The following is a 25501-nucleotide window of genomic DNA, read 5'->3' on the forward strand; positions in this document are numbered from 1 at the left end:
ACAGTCTGTTTATATTTTTCTACCAAGGTCTTAGTGCCACATAACTCATTTTGGCATTTTTTAAACTTAATTTTGCATTAAGAAAACCAAGCAAACACTGAAGCCAATATTTATTTTTCAAATAGCTATAAACATTTCACAGAAACTCTCTGTGCATCAGTCACCTATAAAATTTGTTACCTTTTCCTAGATGCTTGCCCTTATAATGAAAGCTTAACCTTTGTGTGATAATGGAGATAAAGGGCAGAGGATGAATGTAGCATGTTGTACAATACAACCATTAATGACTAAAGGGATCAAGCCAGACCTGTTGCATATTATTCAGGCTGAAGGTGGGACACGCTTGCATATATAAGTACTTTTGTTCTACATCCTGTTTTCAATATCATAAACCTTTGATCAAAAAAACTAATATTGCTGGTGCAAATGATACTATATGAATAAGAGAAGCCTTGGCTTTCTCTTCCCCACCTATTTCTTCTCTTTCCCCTCCTCTATTTTTTTAATTTTTTTAAACATACTTAGGCCCCGGTTCAACAATGTACTTAGGCAATTTTTTTAATTTAAGCACATAAGAAGTATTTTGTTGAGGTAGGGCCACCAGAGCTCTCACCGAAGGTCAAATCACTCTTGTTTCATTGTGACTGCACACCCTCTAAGATGACATCAAACTGTAAAAATAAATTAAAAATATTAGGTTCAGAAAGAGGTCATAACAATTACATTGTCATTAATACTACCTTATATGGTTTCTAATTTGGAATTTATTGCATTTCCTGTCATCTCCACAAAGTGATTCATCAAGGTCCCTTGCTGTTTACTGATGTCATGAGTGTGAGTACACAGCAACCAGAAAAAGCCCTTTAATCTAATTAGTAGAAATTCATAATGTGAATTGGCTTACTCATCAGGATTGAACAGATTCCAACATAGGTAAGTGAATGAAAATCCTGATTAATGTGTTGCTTTGAAAATAATATCCCCCAAAACATCCCTGTATTTTCCTCTGGGAGTCATGCAGCAGGAAGCACACATCTCTTGACATGAATCCCAACATAAATCTTGAAAATCTCATGCAGAACCCAAAATATTTATTTTAATGCGTTATTCATTAAGCTATTTCTTTAAATTGTAGTCTGTTGGCAGCTGCAAACTCATTCCATTCTATCCACATTATAGCAATGCTGTAGTATGATTTGATAGGGTCATTATGTCATTAACACTGGAAAAAATACAAAACCAGAATCTACAAATGCCCAAAGGAGCACAATTGTAAAAGAAGATTGCACTGCTAGCAAGGAATAAAGTATAAATAATCAAGTCAAATTGATGAAATATTAATTGCAGGCTATTTCCACTTTTATCAATAATGATTCATTTCCTTACGTTCAAACTCTTCGCAAGGAGGAAAAAGAAAACCCAAACCAACAAAACCCCCACAGATTGTTACAGCATGTCCAATAAATGGCAATGAAGCTGCTGAAGGGTCTCGAGCACAGGTTTCATGGGGAGTGGCTGAGGCAGCTGAAATTGTTTAGCCTGGAGAAAAGGAGGTTCAAGGGAGACCTTGTCACTCTCTACAACTACTTGAAAGGAGGATGTAGCCAGGTGAGGGTTGGTCTCTTCTCCCAGATAACAAGTGACAAGATGAAATGGCCACAAGCTGCACCAGGGGAGTTTTAGATTGGATATTATGAATAATTTCTTCACGGAAAGGGTTGTCAAGCCTTGGAACTGGCTACCAGGGAACTGGTTGAGTCATCATCCCTGCAGGTATTTAAAAAATGTGTAGATGTGGTGCTTAGGAACATGGTTTAGTGGTAGACCTGGTAATGCTAGGTTAATTATTGAACTCAGTGATCTTAAAAGTCTTTTCCAAGCTAAACTTTTCTATAATTCTATGATATTTGACAGATATCTTACACAGTTTCAATTAACTATTGTGCCAGTGGAAACATGAGGAAAAATGTTATTCAATCTAGATATTCTGTCCAATTTAGTGTTTAGATAATTCCTTAATGTTGATTACATGTTACACCACACTCAGCATTCAATTTGATAAAAACAAAGTTCAGTGCTCCTATTTCAAGCCAGGGATTCTTTCAGGCAGTGTGCCTCTCATTGCTGTTTTAGACAACAGCCTTAGATTCTACACACAGCTTCAAGCAATATAAGCCTGTGTGAAGCAGTCATGATTCTTGTACAGAATGACAGCTTCTTACTTTCACTGTGTAGAAGTGTAAGTATTTCTATAAAGTGAATCACAAGAACTGACTCCTTATAGGAGATAATTCAATGTCAGTGACATTTTGGTTATTTCAAAGACATTGTCTCATTTTGGTTTACTCAAAATCTTTGAGATCTAAAGACATCATCTCAGTGCTGGTACCTAGTTTTGCTCTTACTTTTCTGCTCCTCACTTATCTGATTCTTACCACTTGCTGTCATAGGAAATATTTTGTGTCACTATATACAAGTCTTGATCTGTTTCTCCTGCCAGGCAGGAGTGCTTAAAGCTTAGTTATCTCACTGCCTGATCTGTGACCCGAGAGGTTATCATGACCATGGAACTTTAGGGAAATAGTCTAATATTAAGGAGGGGACCATATCAATTAAACTAGCACATCAGTGTCTTCTCTGAAATGTACTTTGAGTTCTCGGGATAGTGACTTATTTCAGGTAGACTTCAGTTCTCTGCAGAACTGTATAAACATTTGACTGAACCTCCACAATTAAGAAAACAGTGAGGGTCCAGCATCCAGATGAAATGAAAAATTATGTCAACTTTGAAAGTTATTTCTATTGATTATTACTTAAAAAAATAAAATATGATAAAATAAGATAAACCTAAAACCTATGGAACCTCAAGAACTAGATACGTACATATATGCATATGCTGTTGTATCTCTGTAAATGGAAAAGAAATAACACCTTTAAATATCATCACAGGTTTATTCTTCTAATTGAAAAAAGTAACATGAAACATATTGAAGTTTTAATTAATGTAATTCAACAAATATAGACTTGTGATACTTAACCTTCTTAGAGCACAACTATAATTAATTTCAGCCATAATTCCAGCATACTCTTTACAAAGAAATAAAAAAGCAACCAAACACTGCACAAGAAACCCAAATCAAAACCCTGACATTCCTCCCCCCAAAACACATTTACTATATACCCTTTAGACACAGTAATTTCCAAATACCAATTTATATCAGTAAGATTGATATAAAGTTTTAACTAAAGTCTGTCTATGATATTTGTAACTTTTACTTATGATTAATTACTTTAAATTTAGCAAACCATGTGATAAATATTTCACTGTGGCTTGTAAATGGTATTTTTCAATGACACTGCATGGTAACAAGAATCCAGTATCTCTACAGTAGCCATCAGGATAAAAGTCAGCACAAACAGCATGCTGATACATGAAGTTTTCCATTTCCATTTTATCTAAAACAGTTAATTAGGATAATGTATAACTTATGTGGATGACAGTGGGTAATTAATATCATCCTCAGTACAACTAAAGCATGGATTTATGAAATCCACTATTACAATACATCTGCATGGATTTCAGCAAACTATATTTATGAGATTTTTGGAGCTTCCAAGTATATTTTCAAGAAGTATTAAGTTAAATTTTACTGGAGTTGTGTGGGTCTCTTTTACCGGATTTTTGAAGAAGATTAATCAATTTAAAGATAAATCAAATTTCCAACCAATGTTCACTGAACTTTTTCACTAACTTCAATGTCTGTAAAACAGATCCTTAAAGAAAGATATACAAGCATCATAAGATTCAGCAATTCGGTAAAGATAAGCAGCAGAAGGTCTGATTACTTGTATAAGTCTTAAAAACTTTTAAAGTGTGAGTTTCTCTGGAGAGTCCTTGTAGTTCTGTGCTGAAAAATCCCTTAAGAATCAATTTTGGCATTTCTGCTGTTGGCTTCAACCAAATCCAGGAAGTGTATTTGAGTAGAGAGAAAAACACTTTTTCATTTTAGGTTACATTTTAAGTTAACCAAATTTCTCTAACCTTGTCTTTGTCTGTGTGCTGGCAAAAGTTCAGATAAGTTCTAATTTTGTATTTTATTTTTTAAGAAGCTCATCCATCTTCAATGATATCAAAACAATTTGCATTATCACTTAGGATATGCTCAGTGTTTATACGTCTGTCTAAAACATTGATCATCTCTAGTTATTTCAAGCTTGAAATTAAGTCAGCCCCTATACTTTCTCAATTATTCTTTATAGAGCAATGAATCAGGACAAAAATGGTAGTTTCTGTAGCAACAGGAAATCTCAGCATTTATATAGCTATTGAGTGATTTTTTTTTTCTCTAGTAAGATTTTAAATTTCATTTAATAAAAAAAAGTAATTAATAACTGAAAGGTTTCATTTCAGATTTCCATGACAAAAAACATTGGTGGGTGATTTTGTTTTAATAAGTATTGTGTTGAAAAATAGTTTAAACAGAAAATGGTAGTAGCAGATTAATGTATCTGTTCTGTGCTGTGTTTGGTGACAGATTAGAGTAGAGGGAATTATTTCTGTTCAACACATCATTGTGATAGTAGCCTTAAATATGTTTCTGTCCCTGTTAGCAGTAAAATCCAGTTTCACCGTATGTTTCCTCTCCATCACCATGATGTTACTGACATCAGCTGCAAACCTAGCAGCTCACACTGCCACAGTGACTGTTTCTGTGGCTTCTGTAGCATGTATTTCAAGTAGTAGAAGCATATGTTTGCTTGTGCACTGTCCAGAATGAACATATTTTTAAATATTTTTTGTAAACTGTGACAAAGAACCATTTGTCTGCATACAGCACGATGACAGGCCATTTGCCTTATGGCAGGAAAAATTCCTCTGATAGTAAATCCTGATGTCTTTTAATTATCCTTACTCAGTATTTACCTCTTCCCAATGAGTACAGTGCCTTAGTCAATTATTAATCTAATTTAATATAGAAAAAGCAAATTTGTTGTCCTCTTTATATAAACTCACATTCAGTACAACATCAAGGTTCACTAGACTATTGTATAGCTTGCTGTAATGTGTAGATGTGTTTTTTATTCATGGCTTGTTTTTTTGCTTGTTTTCTGTCCAAAAATAAACATATTTTTCTCCTTTGACCTGTCAGGTGTACAGTTCAAACATGAGCTAAAATTAACATGAGCTCTTAGAGAAAAAACATGGTTTTTTGTTAACAATGTGCAATCCCAGGGAAAAATCTACTATATAGCATTTGTTGTCCCTTAGACAGGCTGCACTGAAACCATTCTAAAGGAAAACTGATCGTATCAATTTATTGCTGTATTTTATATTAACATTTTATCTTTAGAATTGGAAGATATGTGTTCTTACTCTGGATATATTGAATTAATGTTTTCTTGGCTGGCACATTTCACTTGCCTCAACGGGAGAGTGGGCAAGGAGCTGCAGTAATGTCAGACAATAATTACAGCAGTGAGTCATTGCTACAGAGCAGCAGAGGAGAAATACAGAGGTCATTTTGTCTTACATTTTTGTAAAGGAAATGTGGGAGGATATTATTTTCATGTGCGGGCAGCAAAAATATTAAGAACCAAATTAAAAATCTGTTCAAGTTGTCAGAGCTACTTACTGAATTATTCAGGTTTTCAACAGTTTGCAGAACTACTGTTTGCAGTTAAAACTCTATTAGGAATACAAAAAAGTTAAATAAAGAGTCCATGAATTTACCATGTACACAGTTTCTCAAGTCTAGGCTAAAGATAGGAGTGGGAAAAGTTTAATATGGTTATGGTTTTATGGTGGATATTGATGGTTTTCTCCAGTCAGAAAAGAATTGTAACATTCTCTTTCTTCTTCTCTTTGGTACTGTACATCACTCATTCATTCAAAGACAGGCAGTGATAAAGGTGGAAACTGTTTCTTGCAACTCAGTTAAATAAGTTAGAAACTTCAAAATTTTGTGAGTAGTGGTGACTAAGTTTTTGTCATCTTCCACCATATCTAGTTTCTTCAATTTCTCCAAAGTATTTTCCTTTCTTTTAGAGTTGCTTTTAATTTACCTGCAAGGATTATTTACTTTATCTGGTGTTACATTCTTGTTTGTTAGTTAATCTTGATTTATGATAAAAAATTGGGGTTTGATTCAATTTTGTTTGTTTTCATAAGGAGAGTATGCACTGCCCTAATGAAATCTAAATATTTCACCCTCCTATCTCAAAAAAAAAAAAAAGTTATGTTTAAGAAGAAGTTTTATTTCCTAACAAAGAAAAAAAGATCCAAATGGGTGCCCAGGCAAACTAGCTGTAATCTGGACGAAAGCAACAACTATGATGCCTTCTACTCTACAATTGAGCACAGTTCAAACTCACAGGAATCTCCCAGTTCACCACAGACGGCTCATGCTCTATCTCCCACAAGGAGATGGTCTTTCCACTGGTTTTAAAAATTAGCAAGCACAAGGGATGTTTCCCTTTGTCCTTTAGTGGGAGTATTATATGACGAAAAAGTTGAATACCAGGGTTAGGATTCCCAGTGAGTTATCGCAATATATTTAGTTCCATGTTTAACAGGATTTTGGCATACATTTTAGTTTCAACCTCAGCAACAGCAGTATTTCTCTAGAGTGATTATTTAGATATTTTTCTCATGTTCACAACACATTATCTATCATGAAGTATTTGGAAGATATCTTTGTTACAGAAGTGCTTTTGTTATTCATGGACAACTGTTACTATTGGGAGACTTCATGTGATTTTGCAATATGTTCAGGAAAAGGCTAATTGGGAAACTTTATAAGGAGTTAATGATATTTAATGCAGACATTATGTTTTATTAATTGATAAAAAAGGATTTTTAATTCCTAAATAATTAATCAATGCCTTTTTGAGAAAAAAAAAAAACAAAACCTGAACTTAAAATGAAGCTGCTATCTGTTTTTGAGGGTGTTTTAGGTTCTTTTGTTTTCTTTTGTTTCTTACTTAGTATTATTATAATTAGTGTCTAGAATTAAGAGTATCCTGATGATAATCTCATACTGGGTCCTCCTAAATGGTTGCAGTCCAGCGGGCTTTAGTTACAGAGGGACTTAATCTCCTAAATTTAAATTTCATTATAAATGGAATTATTTGACTAATCCAATAATTCATAAAACTCTACCAAATTCAGCATCTTTAGGAGTGGGTTTCATTTCAGAAATTGAAACTGTCTAAAATTCAGATGTAAGTGTGAACCAGATAGAAGATACAAGTTAAATCCTTCCTGAACCTCAAAATTTTCCAAACTAGAGGACAAAACAGTGGCAGTCACATGAGTTTTAAAAACAAAGATGCCTTTCACAGTCCTAACACGAAGGACAGTCAGTGTGAGTTTATATTTGTCCACACTTATCTGTGTACGTGTATTCCCACGTACCAGATGTAAGTGCTGACCAGTAGGTTAGAAGAAGGGCTGAGATGTAGGTGCCCTCCATTCCTACTGAAGGTAGGAAAATATGGAAACTCAGTGAGGAGAAGATTCAGAAAAGGAAATTCTGGGCATAAGATTCTGATCTGCATGTATCCATTTTATTCCATGACCCTTTCCGTCAAAATTAATAAGCCCTCCTTTGAGGAGGAATCAGAATTTGGGGTTCCATCCTGCCATATGGAATGAGAAGGTAGGAGAGAGGATATTTTAGCCTGCAGAGACAGACAAGAGGGAGGAGGGAATTTGGAGACATCCTTCTACAGTATTTCCCAAACGCAAGCTTTGATATGTCCCTCTTCATTCATCAAGCCGAATCTTTTAAAGCCTACTTCAGTATTTCTGTTTCTCTCTATTTAATGCTTAAGAACATTAGGTCATTACTCTTGTTTATGAATTCCAGTCATGAAGATCTGTGCTCAGATTTTTAGTACTATGGCAATGGTGAAATTGGATCTTAACTCATAAGATATTAAAGACCGTGTACACTGGGATAATTGTACACTCTACATCCCTTAATGATAATTGTTAATATTTGCAGTAAACTAGTGCATTTTTTGTTTATTTACATACAAAATAAGTAATAGTCACCAACAAAGCTGCACAGGACTTCTTAGCTGTTTCATTAAGGGTCTACTTTAAATAAAGGACTGAGTGATCTCTGCTGACTAACAGAAAAAAAAATAGAGAAAAAAATAGTTAATATTAAATTGTGTAAGCCTTACAAACATTTCACTAGTTCTAGTAAATAAATAAATAGAAATTCTAAGGAGAGATGTTCTAATTGTAAACATTGCATCAGAAACTATCTCCTACACTTTAATGAGATTTAGCACACAATTTTTTTCACATGGATTTATGATTGCATTTACTTCTTATTCTGTATGTTGCACATTTCATAACTGCATGTTGCAGAACTATACTTTTTTGGTAATTTATTTAGAATTATCCCAGGTTTATCTGTTAAACTCTTTAAACATGGTGTGAAAGCAGCTAAACTGTATATATTTGAAAGAATTCCGGGTCATCTAATCACTTCAACAGGAAAAATTTCTGCTTGAAGTTTGAAATGGCTTTTCAGGATGCCTTGCAGCTGTTTATGTGATATTTTTAGATCTATTATTTCCACACACTATACCTTACTTTTATTTCAAGGAACTGCAGATAGTCAAGTTGTGTCATGGAGAAGGAATGGTGAAAAGTAAAACATTCTTAAGAGAGTTTTTCCTCACCATTTGTGAAATCCCAAGCTGCCATTGCTATAATATCACAAGAATAAAATGCAGAGGGTATTTCTAACACCTATACTAGATAAGAGGTAACAGTTAAAATATTTTTTAAAATGCACCGTTTTCTCTTAAGTACGTCAACTAAGAAATTTTCTAGTTTCCAAAGGAATGCTGTCAGCTGCTCTGTTCCTCATAGTGATTTTAGAATTTCATATAGATGTCATCGGAAGTCCTCAAAACTTAATATACAAATGTACTATTTCTCTTACTCCTATTTACTCATAATTTATTCACTATTCTTTATTTATTGCTTTTTTAATTCCACTGTATGCAGATAAAGTATAATTGATCTTTTTTATATGAGCATGAATTTACTTTTCCTGCCTATTGTGTAAATCTGAGCAGCCTTTCCCCTTCTTTCTTTGATCTTTAGAATTTCTTGGCTGTGAGAAGTGGAAAGGCTGGAGATGTAGTCCTGAAAATGGTTTATAAAATTTAATTGGAATAAATCCCTTTTTATTCTAAATTTCCTTTCCTTTATCTCCTTCAAGAAAAATCAAGATGAACTCAACTCTGAATTGCTATCTTTTCTAAGGGAAGGAAATTATGTCCTGGTAGTTATTCACAGTTTCTTTTAAAGGTTCAATTTTTTCAATCTGAATCTGAGAATACTAAAAAATTAGCTGAGTCCAAGCGGTAAGATATCTACTGCTCCTGGGAGCTAACAGGCTCATCAATTACTCTAGTGCTATCAGAATTGCTATCTCAAGCCAGGCTAGTTTGGACCCATATGGCTTGAACTGAAGCTGAGAACAAGAAGAACTGATTGCTTCAGGACCAGTTTTGGGGTTTGATTGAGATCTGATTTTGGTGTAAAGTAGTGCCAACTTAGCAGTGTCATTTTTTCCTAACTGTTGGCAATGCCAATTCGGGGAGAAAAGCCCAAAGAAATAGAATTACTGTTTCACCCTGCGGTTCATCTGCATGCTGTTCAGTACAATAAGCCTACTGGAGTTCAGAGCTGAGCTAAGATAAGCTTTATCCTTTTAAGGTCACTGGAGACATACTAGACAAATGGTGTTGAGGGAAAGTCAAAGGTAACTGGCAAGACCTAAATCTGTGATGAGTGGAATGTTTGTAAAATATCAGGGCAAGTAAAGAGCTTGTAAGTAATCCTAATGCCCTACCCCTTTGGGGAAAACATTGAATACCAAATATTGTGTATTTCTTTATTTTTTATGTTTTCTTAGATTGTAAAATTTATTTTTTTTAATCGGACTAAGTGGGTTTTATAGTATTCTTGCTAATAAAAAGGTCTGGCTATCCTTGTCTTTCTTATTTAAGTAAACAACATTTGCTTTTTAAATGGACTTTATGAGACTTCTGTGAGTGTCAGTGTTGCAGATATAATGAACTTGTATGGCCATTTCAAATCAGATCATAGATATCATGTGACAAAGTAATTTTTCTATCAACACAACCTCAGGGAAGTTTATTTTGTTGTGCAAAAAAATAGGCACAGCTTACAAAACAAGGCCAAAGTCCAATGGATGAAGATGGGACCAATTCCAGCCTTTCACTTGTATAAAACAAAGAAATTAACATGAGCAAATAGGATCTCAGATTAATTTTGTCTAAAACAAGCATCCTTTGATAGAGTAACATGGTCATTACAGGTTAATTTCCACTATGATTGGGTAATGATCTTCCTGGATTCCTGTTCCTAGGTTGTTCCTTGTTAAAACACTAAGAACTTTCACAGTCTTTTATTGAGGCTCACACTTTGCCTTATCTTTTTTGTGCTATCCAATAGTATTTGACTATCCATGGTATTTGTATTTAATCCAAAAATTTTTATATGTTTGTGTGTGTGTAGTTATCTATACACAAAATTTTCTCTAAGGATTAAGTCCAAAGGTATGTCATCATCAGTCTCAGTCACGTAACATTCAAAATTAAAATCAAATTAAGGTAGGTAGTGCTTTAGAAGGATAGCCCTGACAGTTATCTTTTCTTAATATTTTTTTTTACTTTAAAATGTTCATGCTTCGCATCTACTGTCTTCATTTTTAAAGATGGAGAAAGGACACACAGGAAGAAATTTGTAAAAAGTTAAGTGAAGTTTAAGTCAGTCTGCAAGTGTGAACTCTCTAAGGTGCCAAGTGCTGGTTCTGTGCCTTCATGTTTTGTGAGGACTCAATAACCTCACTGGATATACAGAAAAGGCTTTTCTGTAATGAGTTTCCATGACAAGTTTAATCCAATTGGCTTTGTTTGGATCTTATATCCACCCACAGATGCATGCAAGACAAAAAAAACCCTCAAAACTAAACCAACAAAAACCAGTAGCCATGCACTTGACTAAGGAAAGCCATCGTATGTTGCCTTTGCCCTCATAAGCAGAATTCCAGTCTCAAAGTTCTGTGGGAAAACTGGGTTTTATTTAAATCTCAGTCTGGGGGACAGACTCTCCTTCTCATCTCAGAAAAATGTCAATGACTTAACTACAACTGCAGGCTAAAATGGGTTAGGGATATTCTCTACTCCTGCTGTTAATACTCTGACCACTTTGCAATAAAGTATCTGTCTTCCATCTAAACAAATGGATGAATGAAACTTTGGTAAAGGCATTTACGTTTTTATTCATAAAAAGTATTTGGATAAAAATACAACAACAAAGAGGTAGCAACAGTCAGTGACTCATAACTGCTCTCCTTGTTCACTGTGTCTGTGGGAGAAGTTGGGAAAGCATTTTCTAGGATAACACTCCAGCTGTAAATCACAGAGAGAAGCACATGTCTCTCCTACTTTACACATTTAAGTCCTGTTTCTGCTCTCATTACTCCTTATACATTTTGCATGTGATATTTAAAAATATATTTACCCCTTTTCAATAACCCTAGAAGAAACAAAACTGATGCTTCTCAGCTTCTCTTCAGAGAAGTCTATCCCACTGTATACAAAATCTTGGTTACCTCTGGGGCTCATTCATTCCTACCTGTAGGGGTTCAATGAGACAGATGAGGGGTGTGTCTTCCCCTCTTGTTGCTCCAATGGCTATGGCTTGCTCCTGGGATGTAAGGATTATGGCTTCATATTTCTCCATTGAGATCCTGTCTCTTCCTTCCTCTGTATGAAGCTATTACGGCAAAGGATATCTTCCTCCTCCAGTAATGTTTTATGAAAAAAATCCAAGAACATACTAATCATATATCTGATGTTGGTAGCTATTTACTGGAAATAGGTTTTTTCTGTGAGCATCCATCTCCCAGTGATGTCTGTTTCATGGAGCTGCTTAAGTAGAGGCAAGGGAAACCATAGTTTTTAACCTCACCTCCCCTCCCTTCCACTCCTCTCTCTCTCCTCTCCCTTTCCTCTCACATTTGGCTGCTGGTATCTGAGCTTGAGCTTCTAGCTCATGGTTGTGGTTTCAACTAGTTGACAAGCCTCCTTAAGAAACGGGAAATTTAACATTGCAAATTATGAAGACTTTTGTGGCTTGAACTCTAAGTTATTCTCCATTCATCACTCTGAGACAGGTTTGGCAGAACTGTATTGCTGGCTTGTGCTGTAAATGGTGGAATTAAAAATTCTGAGACTGCTAAAATCCTCTTTCGAGCCCAGGGATTAATAACAGAACTGCTGTTAACTGGGAGTGCTGTTTCTGTGCCACAGTAAAGAGACCAGCTCCTCAAGTACTCAGTTATTCTGTCAATGTATTCCAGAGCTCTGGGCATTTCTCTTCACTCCTCTGTCTCTCAATCCCTCTCTTTTGCTGCATTTTCCAGTTCAGATTCCTTGAGCTCAATTCTGCTCTGGGACAAGGACAATGTCCTACTACAGATACATAAAGGGTCCTGATTACCCCCATTTTACACCTGAACAAAGAGATTGAACCAAAACACAAGACATTTCTGAAGGCAAATCTGATGTGGAAAAATATCTGTATCTCTTATTTTTCTGTTTTTACTTTGGTGACACTGATTGTTTTCCCTTGCTGTTTCAGACTTTATTTGAAAGGTCATAGTGGAACTGCTGGAAAACAGAGCAGCCTGATCTTACACGGTGCTGAATTCAGTACAAAAGATGCTGACAATGACAACTGCATGTGTAAATGTGCTCTCATGTTGACTGGAGGTGAGTACCACTCTGAAAATATGTGGTACATTGATAGGAATCAACTGTTTTCCTAAAGCAACCATGGATAAAGTTGTATTCATGGATGTGTAAGTTCTGAGTGAAAATTCCTTTAATTGTTTTTACTTCCACTCTTATCTATGCATATATTGTGGTAGTGCCAATACCTCAAGATTCCTATCAGCAGAGAAGGGATTATTCAGAGATGCAATCGGAATATTTCTGCACTGAAGCTGTTGCAACATTGTCAAAGGGAAAGCATAAGCTAGTGTAATTGTTTAGGCAAGAAAGGAAAAATAAGAGAAAAGAAGCTAAGAGAGAAGGCATTTGCGAGAAGTGGGAGAGTGAACCAGAAAAAGAAGAGAAAAAATACAGGGAATTAGATATGAGAAGGTAAAGTTTAAAAACAATCAGCATCTAGGTTTGTAATGTATTATCTATTTCACTTAGGGGTGTGATTCTGTTATTGAAATAATTATAATAATTAAACTTTCTGTGTTATATGAGCATAATACATAAAGACACAGTTAATGTAGGGACTAATTCGCTCATCTGTGAAAGACTAGACCTGCAACCATCTGTTTTAATCTGGAAGATTTAAACTGGTATCCTAGTGAGCTGAGTCAAACTGCAGAAGGAAAGAAATAGTCGAGGTGGAGAAGAGCACAGACAAGGTATACCGGGATAGTTTAAAGCACCAACTCAATCTGACTGCCAGCAAGTATCTCCCCATACCGTCACCTAAAGCTTTAACCCAAGAGTGAGAACTTTCTCTGGAAAATTATACTTATTCCTAGTCCCTATATGGAAAAGCTCATTTTTATCTCCAGAATACCACATTGTAGCAGAAAGCTTAAATTGGGATTCTTTGGTTCATTGACTGTATGACCAAGAACGGCCCTTTCTTATCTTCACATCTCATCTTTGGAGACTCTCAGTGATTTCTAACTTTCCTGGAAAAGATCCTATAGCATGTAAATTTTTCACTCTTTTGGATCTGATTGCTAAACCAGTATTATTTGTGGTTACTGGCACTCTGAATCCAGCTCAGGTCATATTCAGGCATATATGAGCCTCTAAAACTGTCATCTGCTAACAGAAGATGGTTTCCCATCACTGAGAATTTATATCAAATGCACAACCTAGCTCTTCGTTCTCTTTTGCTAACTGGAAATGACCCAGTTGGGAAAATCTTTAAGGAGCAAATTTTTCAAATTTCCATAACTTCCTCTAGTGATATCTTATTGAAAAGTCATCTGGGAAACTTCTTACCATATACAGGAGATCAGAAAGTACCTTTTTTATTTCTATAAAAAAATAGAAGCTAATCAGATAGTTCTGGAGACAGACATTGGATAAGAGTGTCAACAGTTTATTTTAATTAAAACTGTTGACCTTTCCCTTTAGAATCCATGCTAAATCAAACTGTGTTATTTCCAGGGCAGTTCAGAGTCTAGTGGGAAGCTGCTGAGTATGAGTCGTGTCTGTGCTGAAGTGCAGACTCATTCGTGTATCTAAGCTGCCTGGAAATACCTCTTCTCCCAGACAGTTAATTCTGGGAGAAGAGTGGTTTGTTTATTTTCCTGCTCTGACTTCTATGGCAGGTCAATGCCCTGCTAAGGTCAGTCTGCTATTGAACAATGGTTCCACAAGATTCACATATATTGCTGCAGCAGTCCTGCAAATCCACCAGAAAACCACATATTGGAATATACTGGTAACAAATTAGTAAAGAAGAAGGGGAGAATTACCAAAGGCTGAGGAAACCACAAATATAGGAAATCACTACAGAGTAAAAAGAGATGGAACTAACCTTTGGAGATAGATAAGTCTACTCTTGTGAACAAGACTCTGAGTACCAGTCCCTCGGAATTGACTGTACAGCACTGAGTAATTTGTAGTTTTTCAAGAAGAGAAAGACTTTAATCAAGTTAGAGTTCTCCTCAAACACTCTGCTATGCTTTGCTCCTTGAAATGACTTTCTCATTCCTTAAGGAACATCAGAAATTGAATTAAATACCAAAACATTTTTTAGTGAGTATATTTCAGTTTTGTACCAGACAAAGACTAATTAATAAAAGTAGCAATGATAACAGGGTTTTTTTAAGCAAAAAATATCAGACTTTGTTAGTTTTGGCAACATCACAAAGAGCTCTTTAATGATGAATGATATGAAATCTGCAGGCAGGTTTCTAGCTATCTTGACAGTTTGGGTGAGCCTGTTATCTCTATGAGGTGAACTGAGTATATTTATGTCAGGAATAAAGGCTGAGATAAGCTGAAGCTCAAGACTGTGATATGGTTATAATCAAGGCTGAAAATAAAATGTAAGGAAAACACATATTTCTCTCTGTCATCTTGCTAGTTGTCAGTTTTATTTGGTCTATATCATAACTACTATTCTATCTCCTCCTTTATCTCCCCCTTCTTCCCCAGAATGAGAAATTAAATACTGGGAGAATAATACAGAAGCACCAACAGTGTTTTGTGTGTGTGTGTCTTTCTTCTCCTTTAGAGAGCCACATTATGCTACTTGAATTTCTCTTAATGTTGATTTTAGGGAATGGCTTCAAAAGTACATGCATGAGCTGGATTCTTAGTCTCTGTAAACTTTCAAGGTATTTAAATGTTTTAGCTGGTTTTTTGTGCCTTTGAAAATTTAAGCTAAGCATGCTTGTTTTACTTTAAAGACAAATTGCATTTATTCAAATAATTTCTTCAGTGGTTTAATATCTCAGACCAGTAAACTGAGCACAGGGTTATACATATATATGTATCTGGATATAATTTCAAGCCTTACTTGGAAGAGTACCCCAGTAAGTTACATACAAGGCTTCTTGCAAGAAATCTCTTTAAAAATGCAACAAACTGTCACCAGAATGGAGCAATGAGTGGATGTCCAAAGTGCATCACATAGATTTCCAATACAACACTTAACGTTTAACATCTCAGGATCGGATTCATGGACCAAGTTCTTGTCCATCTGCTCACCAGTCAGCTGAGCCCCAAACTGTTTGTGCAATTGCTTTCAATCACTGGAAAGTGATTTACAGTAACTTGGCTCACAGGGAAAGAATTTTAAGGTGGTTTTCCTTGTTTGACATTGGCTGCAGTCTGAGATGTTCACACAAGCATTTACCTTGCTTCAGGTGAGAAGCTAAACTTCTGATCCTGAAAATAGTTTGACAAAAAGACAGGGAGACTTTCTAGATATCTTGCCAGGTTTGAAGCAACATAGAATTACTGAAATAAATGGTTGGTTTGTTGTTGTTTTTTTTTATTTTACTGAAAGCAGAGATCCATCCAACTTCGGTCTCCTGTCTCTGAAAGAAGTCAGTACAGGCCTAAGAAAAATGCAGATAAATTAAACATCCCTTGAGTATTTTCCCAGTATCTTTTGAATCTCAGGATCTTCCTGAACCAGAGACTCCCATGTATTTATTAAACCTCAGTGGATTTTCCAATGGATTTCTCGTCTATTAAGTCAGACTGGTAGTCTTGACAATCCAATACTCTAAGGAGTACATAGGCCTAGAAATTACTTCTAGAGGTCATTTAGTCCTTTTCTAAGACAGATTCTTCTCTATCTGTTCATTTCCATCTTTCTGTTTGCCTTCAAGATTTCTAGTAATATTCATTCTCACAATAAAATCTGTTACTGAGTTTGTCTACACAATGTAAGAAAGCTTTGTATGTTGACTAACTGATTCTATGATAATTTAAATGTTTTCCATCTTGTTCTATCCTCCACCATTGGAAAGCATAGACCATTTCTTTGCATTCCTTTGAAAGGTTTTTGTATTCATTTGAGATTGTTGGCAATCTCTCTTTTGAATTCTGGACTATAAAATCCTAAATCTTTCCTCTTACATTCACTCTTTTGGAACCTGTCCTGTGGCTCCACAAATAGCTTGAGGTGTCATCCAAAACTTCAGCCAGTCTTCTAGCTGAGAAGTTATCAATGCAAAGTCAAGCAGATCCTTTGTATTACCAACTAAATTCTTTAAAGTATAGAATGTCAGAAACATTGAAATCTTTCCTAAAATAAGTTATGTCTTTTGATCATTGAGGATTATTTCAGTGTTTTTGCATTAGAAATTGTTCTTATTGGCTTTGTTGCCAAATGTACTAAATTTTATGGACAAACCCAAGGGCTACAAATAAATCTTGGCTTTTCATAGGATCCATTTATCCCATAAACCCATACAAATGTACCATTCGAACACACTTGGATCTTATTGAAAGACCTGTATTGTTCTTACTGCATTCAGTGATCTTACTGCATTCAGTGTACTCAGGAGGGAGAACAGAGACATATGTGAGGATACGTCAAATGGGGTCTGCCGTCAAATGTGCAGTGTTAAGACACCTATTCTTTTACTATATAAAAGACAACTAAGAACCTCCCATCAAACCTGAATGATCACTACCCTGTTCCCAGGATTTACAGGGCACTCATTTCATGTAATTGATGAGCATTAGGTTACTAACAAAGAATTTTACATGCATACATGCTTAATTACAATTTATACAACAAGCCAAAAAAGCATGTTAGCTTTGGCATCCAAAAGCCTTTTTTGTGTTGCTTTTGACAGAGAAGGTTCTATCATGCAAAAGTTACACTTAGCACTTCAGAAAACCAATATAAGAGAACAATGCTTCTTTATTAGATAGTTTTTGCAAGAATTTGTGGAAATTATTTCAATATACATTCATATTCATCCAAAGATATAGTACAAGCAGATCAGTGGAGCTCAACTGCCTGGCTTAAGAATTCAAAATATATTTATTTAATGAAAAGACCTGACATGTAATTTCACAATGCCCATAGGTAATAGCAACACTAATTAAAGACCAAACCACAAGTGTCCTCAAGGAGCGAGCATACCTTAACTGCTCCAGAAAAGCAGCTGTCTACAGTGAGGATTCCTGTTTATTTGTATAGCTGAATTTTCAAACAACTTATCAATGTATATTAATGTATTATCAATGAATAATTGAACTTCTATTTTGTCTGGACAATATATTTTATAACCTAGGGATTCTTATTGCAAACAGAGATAGTAGTGCTGCTGTTACTACACAAATTATTAGGGGTGGGCTAACCTAAAAAAAATGAACTTATCCTCAGTTCAAACAAGCAATTAGTGACTTTGTAATCACAACAACTTGAAGAAACAACCTCTGTTTCTGAATAAAAACTCTCTTAACTTTCCCACATAAACCTTCTTTTTACTACTCTATTAGTCACTTTAAAATCTTGTTTCTATTATTATTTCTTATAATGCCCACTTTTCATGATTCTCATGCCTGATTAAAATATCCTATGGAAATTATTGTCAAAAGTTTTGTTCCAGGTTAAAATCTTACTGCTATGCAGAGAAGACTATATACTTATTTGGGAAAGGCATTACCTTGTAGTGAAAAATAAACAGGATTCTTCATGTGAGGAAAATCCTGTGAACTCCAGGGAATAAGCTAACATCTAGTTACTGAGTGTCTTTTCTTGGGTCAAACTGTCACAGCTCTGGAGCTTCTTCATTTGGTGTGTTCTGCAGTGGCAGTGCTGCAGGTATCTCTTTCAGAAACCTCTGTTTTATGTTCCCTCACTTCCTCATAGCTACCAAGAAAGTCACTGCTTCCATTCCTCTTTCCCTTAATATACAAAGCATCTGAAAAAACATTTTCTGTGCATCCATTCACAGATTTCATAAAATATTCTGAGTTGGAAGGGACCCACAAGGATCATCGAGTCCAACTCTTAAGTGAATGGCCCATATGGGGATCAAAACCACTACCTTGGTGTTATTAGCACCGTTTTCTAACAACTGAGCGCCCTTTCAAAGGAATTGATTTGGTGTTGAGACATGCAGTGGGAAGTCTTGTGATAATATGAGGCCTTATGGGGAAAGAAGACCCATCAGAGGATGCAAGGGAGCATAGAGAGACATAACCATATGGAGAAAAAAACACACCAGAAAACAAAACAAAAAACCCACCTCATTTATAAAAAAAAAGATCGAAAACTTTTAATGTAATATTAGGAGACATCTTTAAAAAATTGATACGTTCTCACTAACAAGAACAGTATAGTAGGAAAAAAATATGCTCATTCAAACACACTTTGAAAGTATTTATTTAGAAGAAATCTGAGATAAGAGATTTGTGCAAGTCCTCACAAATGTTTTATAAAATTATGTGTTTCTTCAACTCATTCAAATTTTTTCCACAGATTTTGTAAGGCATCACTAAAACCTTCAAAAAGTCCATTTATGGAACTATTCCTGTTCCTTTATGATGAAATGGTAACTAACTCAGCTTGTCATTTCTTCATCCCAACACTGTAAACAGAACCCAGGTGCATCTGGGTTCCAACTTTGAGAAATGAGGGTTAGGATTTCTCTGTTTAACTTCATCTTAAGTTTCTATAAGATTATACTATGGTTACAGTAAAATATCAGCTGTACAGCTTTCCCTTTCTTTGGTTATTGCCCCCATAAGTATAACATTGCAACCAAAGGGAGGTCAACTGTACCAAAACAGAAGATTGTCAGAATTTATCTAGTATAGATTCTTCCCTGAAGATTTCCTTATGAGGTGCTACTTCTGAAAAGAAGAAAACCCTAAGTATTATCCAAAGTCTAAGGAAATACAAGACTAGAAACATAAATTACATGGATCTGAATAAAAATGACAGAGTAAACACTGGACTCGAAGGCTAAACATGGTCAGTGTCATATCTGTAATAATAAGCCATAGTTTAAAATACCTTCATATAATGCATTCATTATAGGTAGATAAAAGGCTAACCACTGAGGGAATCAGATGATTCCCTAGGACTGTGCACATTGTCTAAAAGGAGTTTCTCACAGTTTAATTCTATTTCCAGCAGTCAGAGTGGGAAACACACTGAAAATTTAAAATTCTCCATTTGATTCCACAGTGACAGCTGCAGAATTAAGTAGGCACTCATTAGATGATCAGTTTGCCGCTACCAGTGCTGTTTGAAAATGATTTACAAAGAGTTCCGAGAAGATTACAATGCTGTGATCTACAGGCTAAAATAACTTTTTTAAAATAAAATGGCATTTAACTACCAAAGCAAAAGTTGCCACCTGATCTTTATGCTCTTATTTGTCTCTATAAATGACACAAATGTTCAGTACAACCATATTACATGGAAAGATGCATAAAACCTGTGCTAAAGATTCAAAAACCCAAAGATCTTACATGAAAAAAAAACCAAACAGAAGTCTTTCTGACAAATAGAGCTCCTAGCCACTGAGGTAAATACATTTTTGACATTGGGAATATTAGGTCTTTGCAGTCTGGGAATTCATTCTGCCTTTCTCAGTCTAAACTAAGCATCTTCCTTTTACATTACATAGATGCTCTGAAAGGTGTTGGAGAGAAAATTCTATTCCCAACAAGACATCCAGCAAAACTCCCACTACTTTCAGTGGAGTCAGCATGTCACCTAGTTTATCTTTGTCAGTTTGTGTTCTGTAAGCTCGATGTTGCCAAGTTTCATGTTATTTAGAGTTTTTCTTAAAACTCTAGCTCCCATGGCAATCTAAAATTCACCTTAACAAGAAAAGATCTTGGAGAGAGAGACAAGAGAGTTCACTGACTAATTTTGTCTTAAAGCAACAGTTTAAAAAAGATCTGAAGATTCACACTTCTTTTCACCACTGACTCCTTTTTCTCAGCTGGTTAAAGACATACATGCATATTTTCACTGCAGAAGTCCGAAGGTGAGATGCCTTTTTTTGCTTACATTTTGAAACTAAACCAGCACTTCTAGCAAGTTTAAATTTTCTACATTCAGTCACACAGATGTTCCAGAGCTGTTACACTTCTTTTTTATCCTAACTTCTTAGTTTACTACTCCTTCAGTTATGCCCATGCAACTGTTCACAGGGTCATTTTGTAAACCAGATTGCTGTTTTGCCCTCCCAAAGCAAGGTTCTGAGTTTTTTTCTAAATCTATCTCACTTCACTTTTCAGAACAGTCTTGCATTGTAGCTTCTGGAGCAGTGAACTAGAATCACAAACATCTGGGCAAGACATTTCTTGCCCTGTCCTTCCAGTATAATAAAATATATGCAATTTCACAGAATTCAATGGCTTAATATGTAGGAAGCTGCATCTTGCTGGGAAATAGCAGGTAGGGTAGGGAGGCAGAAAAGGTAGTTAGCAATTTTCTAAGCCTATTTTTCTACTGATATAAATCAGTAACAGTTTTAATATATTTTACCATCAGTGTTAGTCGAGTAACTAGGAATTTTTGTCTACCTGTAGACACCTAAATGAGTGTTTGGCACTTTTCAAGATCAAGATTAGAAGGCTTACAATTTAATATAGGTTTTCACATTCAAAATCATAAGACTAAGAATTGAATGTTATTGTCCTGTCACAAACTGTACATGTGATGAATATACCTTGACCGAAGTGGGCCACACTCTCACCTAAATGCACGTACACTCAGATAATCAGATATATCATCTACCCCTGCACACTGTTATTCTGACTTTCAGCATCCTACAGTGTTGTAATTATCTTCTTCACTCAGTCCTTCCATTCTTTTGCTGTCTTGTTTATAAATCTTAAAGAAAGTATCTACCTCTCGCCTAGTACACAATTTTAAATGCTGATTATCTATTACTACAACATTGTAGTTACTATGACAGGGAAGCACCACCATTCTCACAATACAGTTACTAAAAAGATCTAACCTGGGAGCAAAAACAACTGAGCAGTTGAACAACCACAGTTAAAGCAACAGAAAAGGACCGGTAAATAAAATTAAATCATGCTTGTATTCAAAATGACCTAGCAATGTGAAATTATGCAAAATAATTTTGAATTATAATCTTTTTCTGTGCTTTAAATGAAAACTGCAATACTGTCTAAATATGCAAAGCAGTTTGTCTTTGATGTTCTTGCTTTGGCTTCACATACTGCATATAAAACTAGAATGAGTTGGGATGTAATTACTTTTGCAATTCTGTAAATACAAGTGTGTGTTCTCCTGCACTGCTGACTACAGTATAGCACAAAAGAGCAAAAAAGGAAAATATGAAAATAGCACACTCACCACACCAGGACTATTTATGAGTTATTTACCAGAATTTGATAATCAGCTAAACCTATAAAACAAAAATACTTAGTGCAGTTGCAGTTTAATTTTTGTTAATGGTTTCAGGGTGGTGGTTTGATGCCTGTGGACCCTCCAATCTCAATGGGATGTTCTACACAGCTGGACAAAACCACGGAAAGCTCAATGGCATCAAGTGGCATTACTTCAAAGGCCCCAGCTACTCCTTGCGCTCCACCACCATGATGATTCGGCCCTTGGACTTCTAAAGACACTAAACAGTGGGTCCCAGAACCAGCCAGGATGGCACTGCCCTCAGCAGCAACACTTTACAATCTGAAGGTAAAAGGTGAAGGACTTCTTGAAAGCAACATGTAAGGATGATGCAAAGTCACTTTGTTATTACTTCATAACCTACAAATACTCCCCAAGAGTCACCCCATGTTTTGATGACTGGGGAAGGTTTGGTTTAGAAGAAGATGGCTGAAATGGTTTTCCAAAGAACTGGATTTGGCTATTCTTCCTAAACTTGGTGCTTTTCAGTGGATGTATTTTTTTTTTTTTATTAAATCAACAACAGCATCAGAATTTGAAGAATTGAAGCATATCAGCCATGGTCTATTGAGTAGAATGTTATTCAGCAGTGAAATGCCAACATTATACCCACGAAAAAGGATTAGAGAGACACCTTTATTAAAACTCATTGTAAGCACTCAAGGTGACCACTCTGAATATTGTTTTTCTTAAATGAACTGAATTTGAATAGCGGATGGATTTATGTTAATCCTAGAGTCAAATTATTTGTGTGAATATTGTTTTTCATTAAATCCTTTAAGGACATGTTTCTCATAAATAAACTGAGTCAAACTTATGAATAACGGTAAGGATAATAAGCATAAATTCTTCAGTTGCTCTGTAGAGGTAAATCAGATAATTGGCATGATCCCTGAGCTAGGATTTATAGTGTGATAACAAAAGTAGCTGTGTTTTGAGGCTTTTCCTTTCTTTCATTAAAAGCAGTCTGAATGTCATGTAGAATAATTAATGGAAGGTTTAAAGAATGTGAAATATTATCTTAAAGAAAATATGGGATTTTGCATGGAATTTTTCCATCAAAAGTACATAGGAAGGCAAATTGTTAGGGTATATAAAAATTGCATAAATGCATAGCTTAAGGCAATGGATTCATTTTACTGTATCCTTGCATGTGAGCATTTTATCCTTAATTACTTTACTTTCTTATTACATTTTGGTGAATATCAGAAGCATGTCAGTTCTACACAATGCTTAGGCTACAAATATAAAAAATATTCATCAGAACTGTATAAAAAATAAAGAATTGTGAACTTGTAAATAGCATGTTTATATTTCCTGCAATAGTCATTTAATTTGTACAGGCAGCCTTGACCCTATGCAAAGGGTGAGAACCCTCAAACAGATATAAACATTAAAGGAATTTCAGATTACTGGTTACATGTTGCTAACAAGTAATTTTGTTCTATTTAATGCTGCAGAAGTGTGGGATTGGAAAAGAAAAAATTATTTTAATAACAAGCAACAAAGTAGCTGGGTCACCTATGCAAGGATATAAAGACAACTCTATTTACAGTCCTTTGTGATTTAGTTACAGGAATAAAGTCCATTTGGGAAAGCAGCTTGCAGTCATTTAACTTCTGCTATATATGAAATGAAAAAGTTTACCCCATTCCCATTGAAATCAAAATTAATATTCTCATCAACAAAATTGGGACCAAGTGACATGCAAAATCTGCATGTAGTGAGGTATTTGCTTATCAGTTTGTTACTTTGTTTCATTCAATACACTGTTTCCAAAATCAGGCACAACAAAGATCTGATTCTTTTTTAAAAGATGATAATAGCAGAGTAACTGTACTTTTCTTTGGTTATTTTTTCACCTTTTTTTTTTTTTTCCTTTAGTAGTTTATTTCTACGGAATAGAGAAAAAAGAACTTGGATTTTTTTAAGCATCCCTTCTTAAAGGTCACAAAGCCCCACAGGGTTCTCTGTTTTTTTTACAATTTGATATTTGTTTGGTTTCAAGTGGGACATTTTCTTGTGTAGTTGTATATATTTATATATATATTTGAAATAATCTTGACTAAGAGTTAATTTGAAGTTTTCTGCTGAATAAGTTACCAAACTACTCTTCACTCAGCACTTTCTCACAGAGCTGTTTTTTTCAGTTTCCAGTAGATTTTTTTTAGTGGTCTTCATTTATATGCAAAGTATGTGGTCTGTCTTCCACCACATTCTCAGAAGATGTATTTTTGCAGGTCTCCAAGTTAAGAATGCCATTTTTGCAGATCCTATCGTGAAAGACAAAACACATTTAAAATTAAAAGCATGATATTTACTGTTTATTTATCTGGATTTGAAAAAAATGTGGATTTTGTTTCTTATCCTTTATAATAAAACATTTTAAAATATGTGGAGTCTGTGATTTGCTTTGCTTCAAGTACAACTTTCTGTTACAGGCTGGTAACACTTTAAAAGCCACCATCAGTCTTTGTAAGAAATATTAATAAATTTAGATAAAACTTAGAAAAGGAGGAACTCTAATTCAAGTTTGTCCAGTGATTATTATTTCTAACCTTTCCAATACATATTTCAGAATTTTTATTCAATTTCCTTGATAAAATCATGCGACTATATTTCTTATTTCACTTCAAATCATATAACTCTCTATCAAATTTAAAATAAAAGATTTCTTTAATTCCACAGGCAAAGATACAAACTGAAGTGTGATGTTTTCCTTGCCTTATAAAGTGTTCTTCTATCATCCATTCAATCATGTTGCGTGGCAGTGACAAATCACCTGTGATCTCTTACTGAGAAATGCCTCTTGCTCCATTTATATACCTTTTAACACTATAGTGATCAGTTTTAATATCTCTTAGTAGTTAATTTATTCTCATTTTCTCCGGAATTTTTGCTTAATTAGACTTGTTCGTTCAGAGCAATGTGGCTTTTCAAATCAACACTGAAGTTGTAAGGATCTACACACATAAAGCACATTTTGCTCCTTAAGTTGAATGTATGTGTACTGCATGATTTGAAGAGCTGCAATTCATTAAAATGGTCTTTCTGGAGTTGATTTATATTACAAAGTTATATATATACATTATTTTAAAATGTTGCTTGCCTTGAAAGATACTAAAATTTCGATGGTCAATGAAAATAGTAACTTTACTATTTACCCTTCGCAGATAATTTGTTTTGATTCATAAAACAAGAACACACAAAATTTTTACAAAGCAGTAGGTGTGTTTTCCATAGGATATAGATCCTTAATTTTTATTCTCTTCTGTTGCTGGAGATGTAATTTAAATATACATTTTTCTAAGTGCCCTAACATCCAGTACTGGCCTGTTAAGTAGGTAAGTCATCTACATTTATAGTCATCTGTAAAACAGGTTCACAAGACACCATTCTTTAAAACACTCTTCCAACTATAATAAGAACTTTCTTCTCTGCAGACCTGCAGCTCAAACCACAGCTCTGACCATGCCTCTATTAACCTCGTTTGGGATTGGCGCAGTATCCACTTCTCCT

General features: G+C 35.0%; 1 protein-coding gene across 1 annotated transcript in view; it reads left to right on the plus strand.

Moving 5' to 3' along the window:
* ANGPT1 (angiopoietin 1) overlaps window positions 1-22290 on the plus strand; it is a 155228-nt gene extending 132938 nt beyond the window's left edge. The window contains exons 8-9 of the mRNA XM_008923178.2: window positions 12701-12831; window positions 22037-22290. Coding sequence (XP_008921426.1) covers window positions 12701-12831; window positions 22037-22197 — 292 coding nt within the window. The 3' untranslated portion in view covers window positions 22198-22290. The remainder of the gene's footprint in view (window positions 1-12700; window positions 12832-22036) is intronic.
* The last annotated feature ends 3211 nt before the right edge of the window (window positions 22291-25501 follow it).

Source organism: Manacus vitellinus, unplaced genomic scaffold, assembly GCF_001715985.3.
Source record: "Manacus vitellinus isolate BGI_N305 unplaced genomic scaffold, ASM171598v3 scaffold_1_pilon, whole genome shotgun sequence".
NCBI classification, from domain to species: Eukaryota; Metazoa; Chordata; class Aves; order Passeriformes; family Pipridae; genus Manacus; species Manacus vitellinus.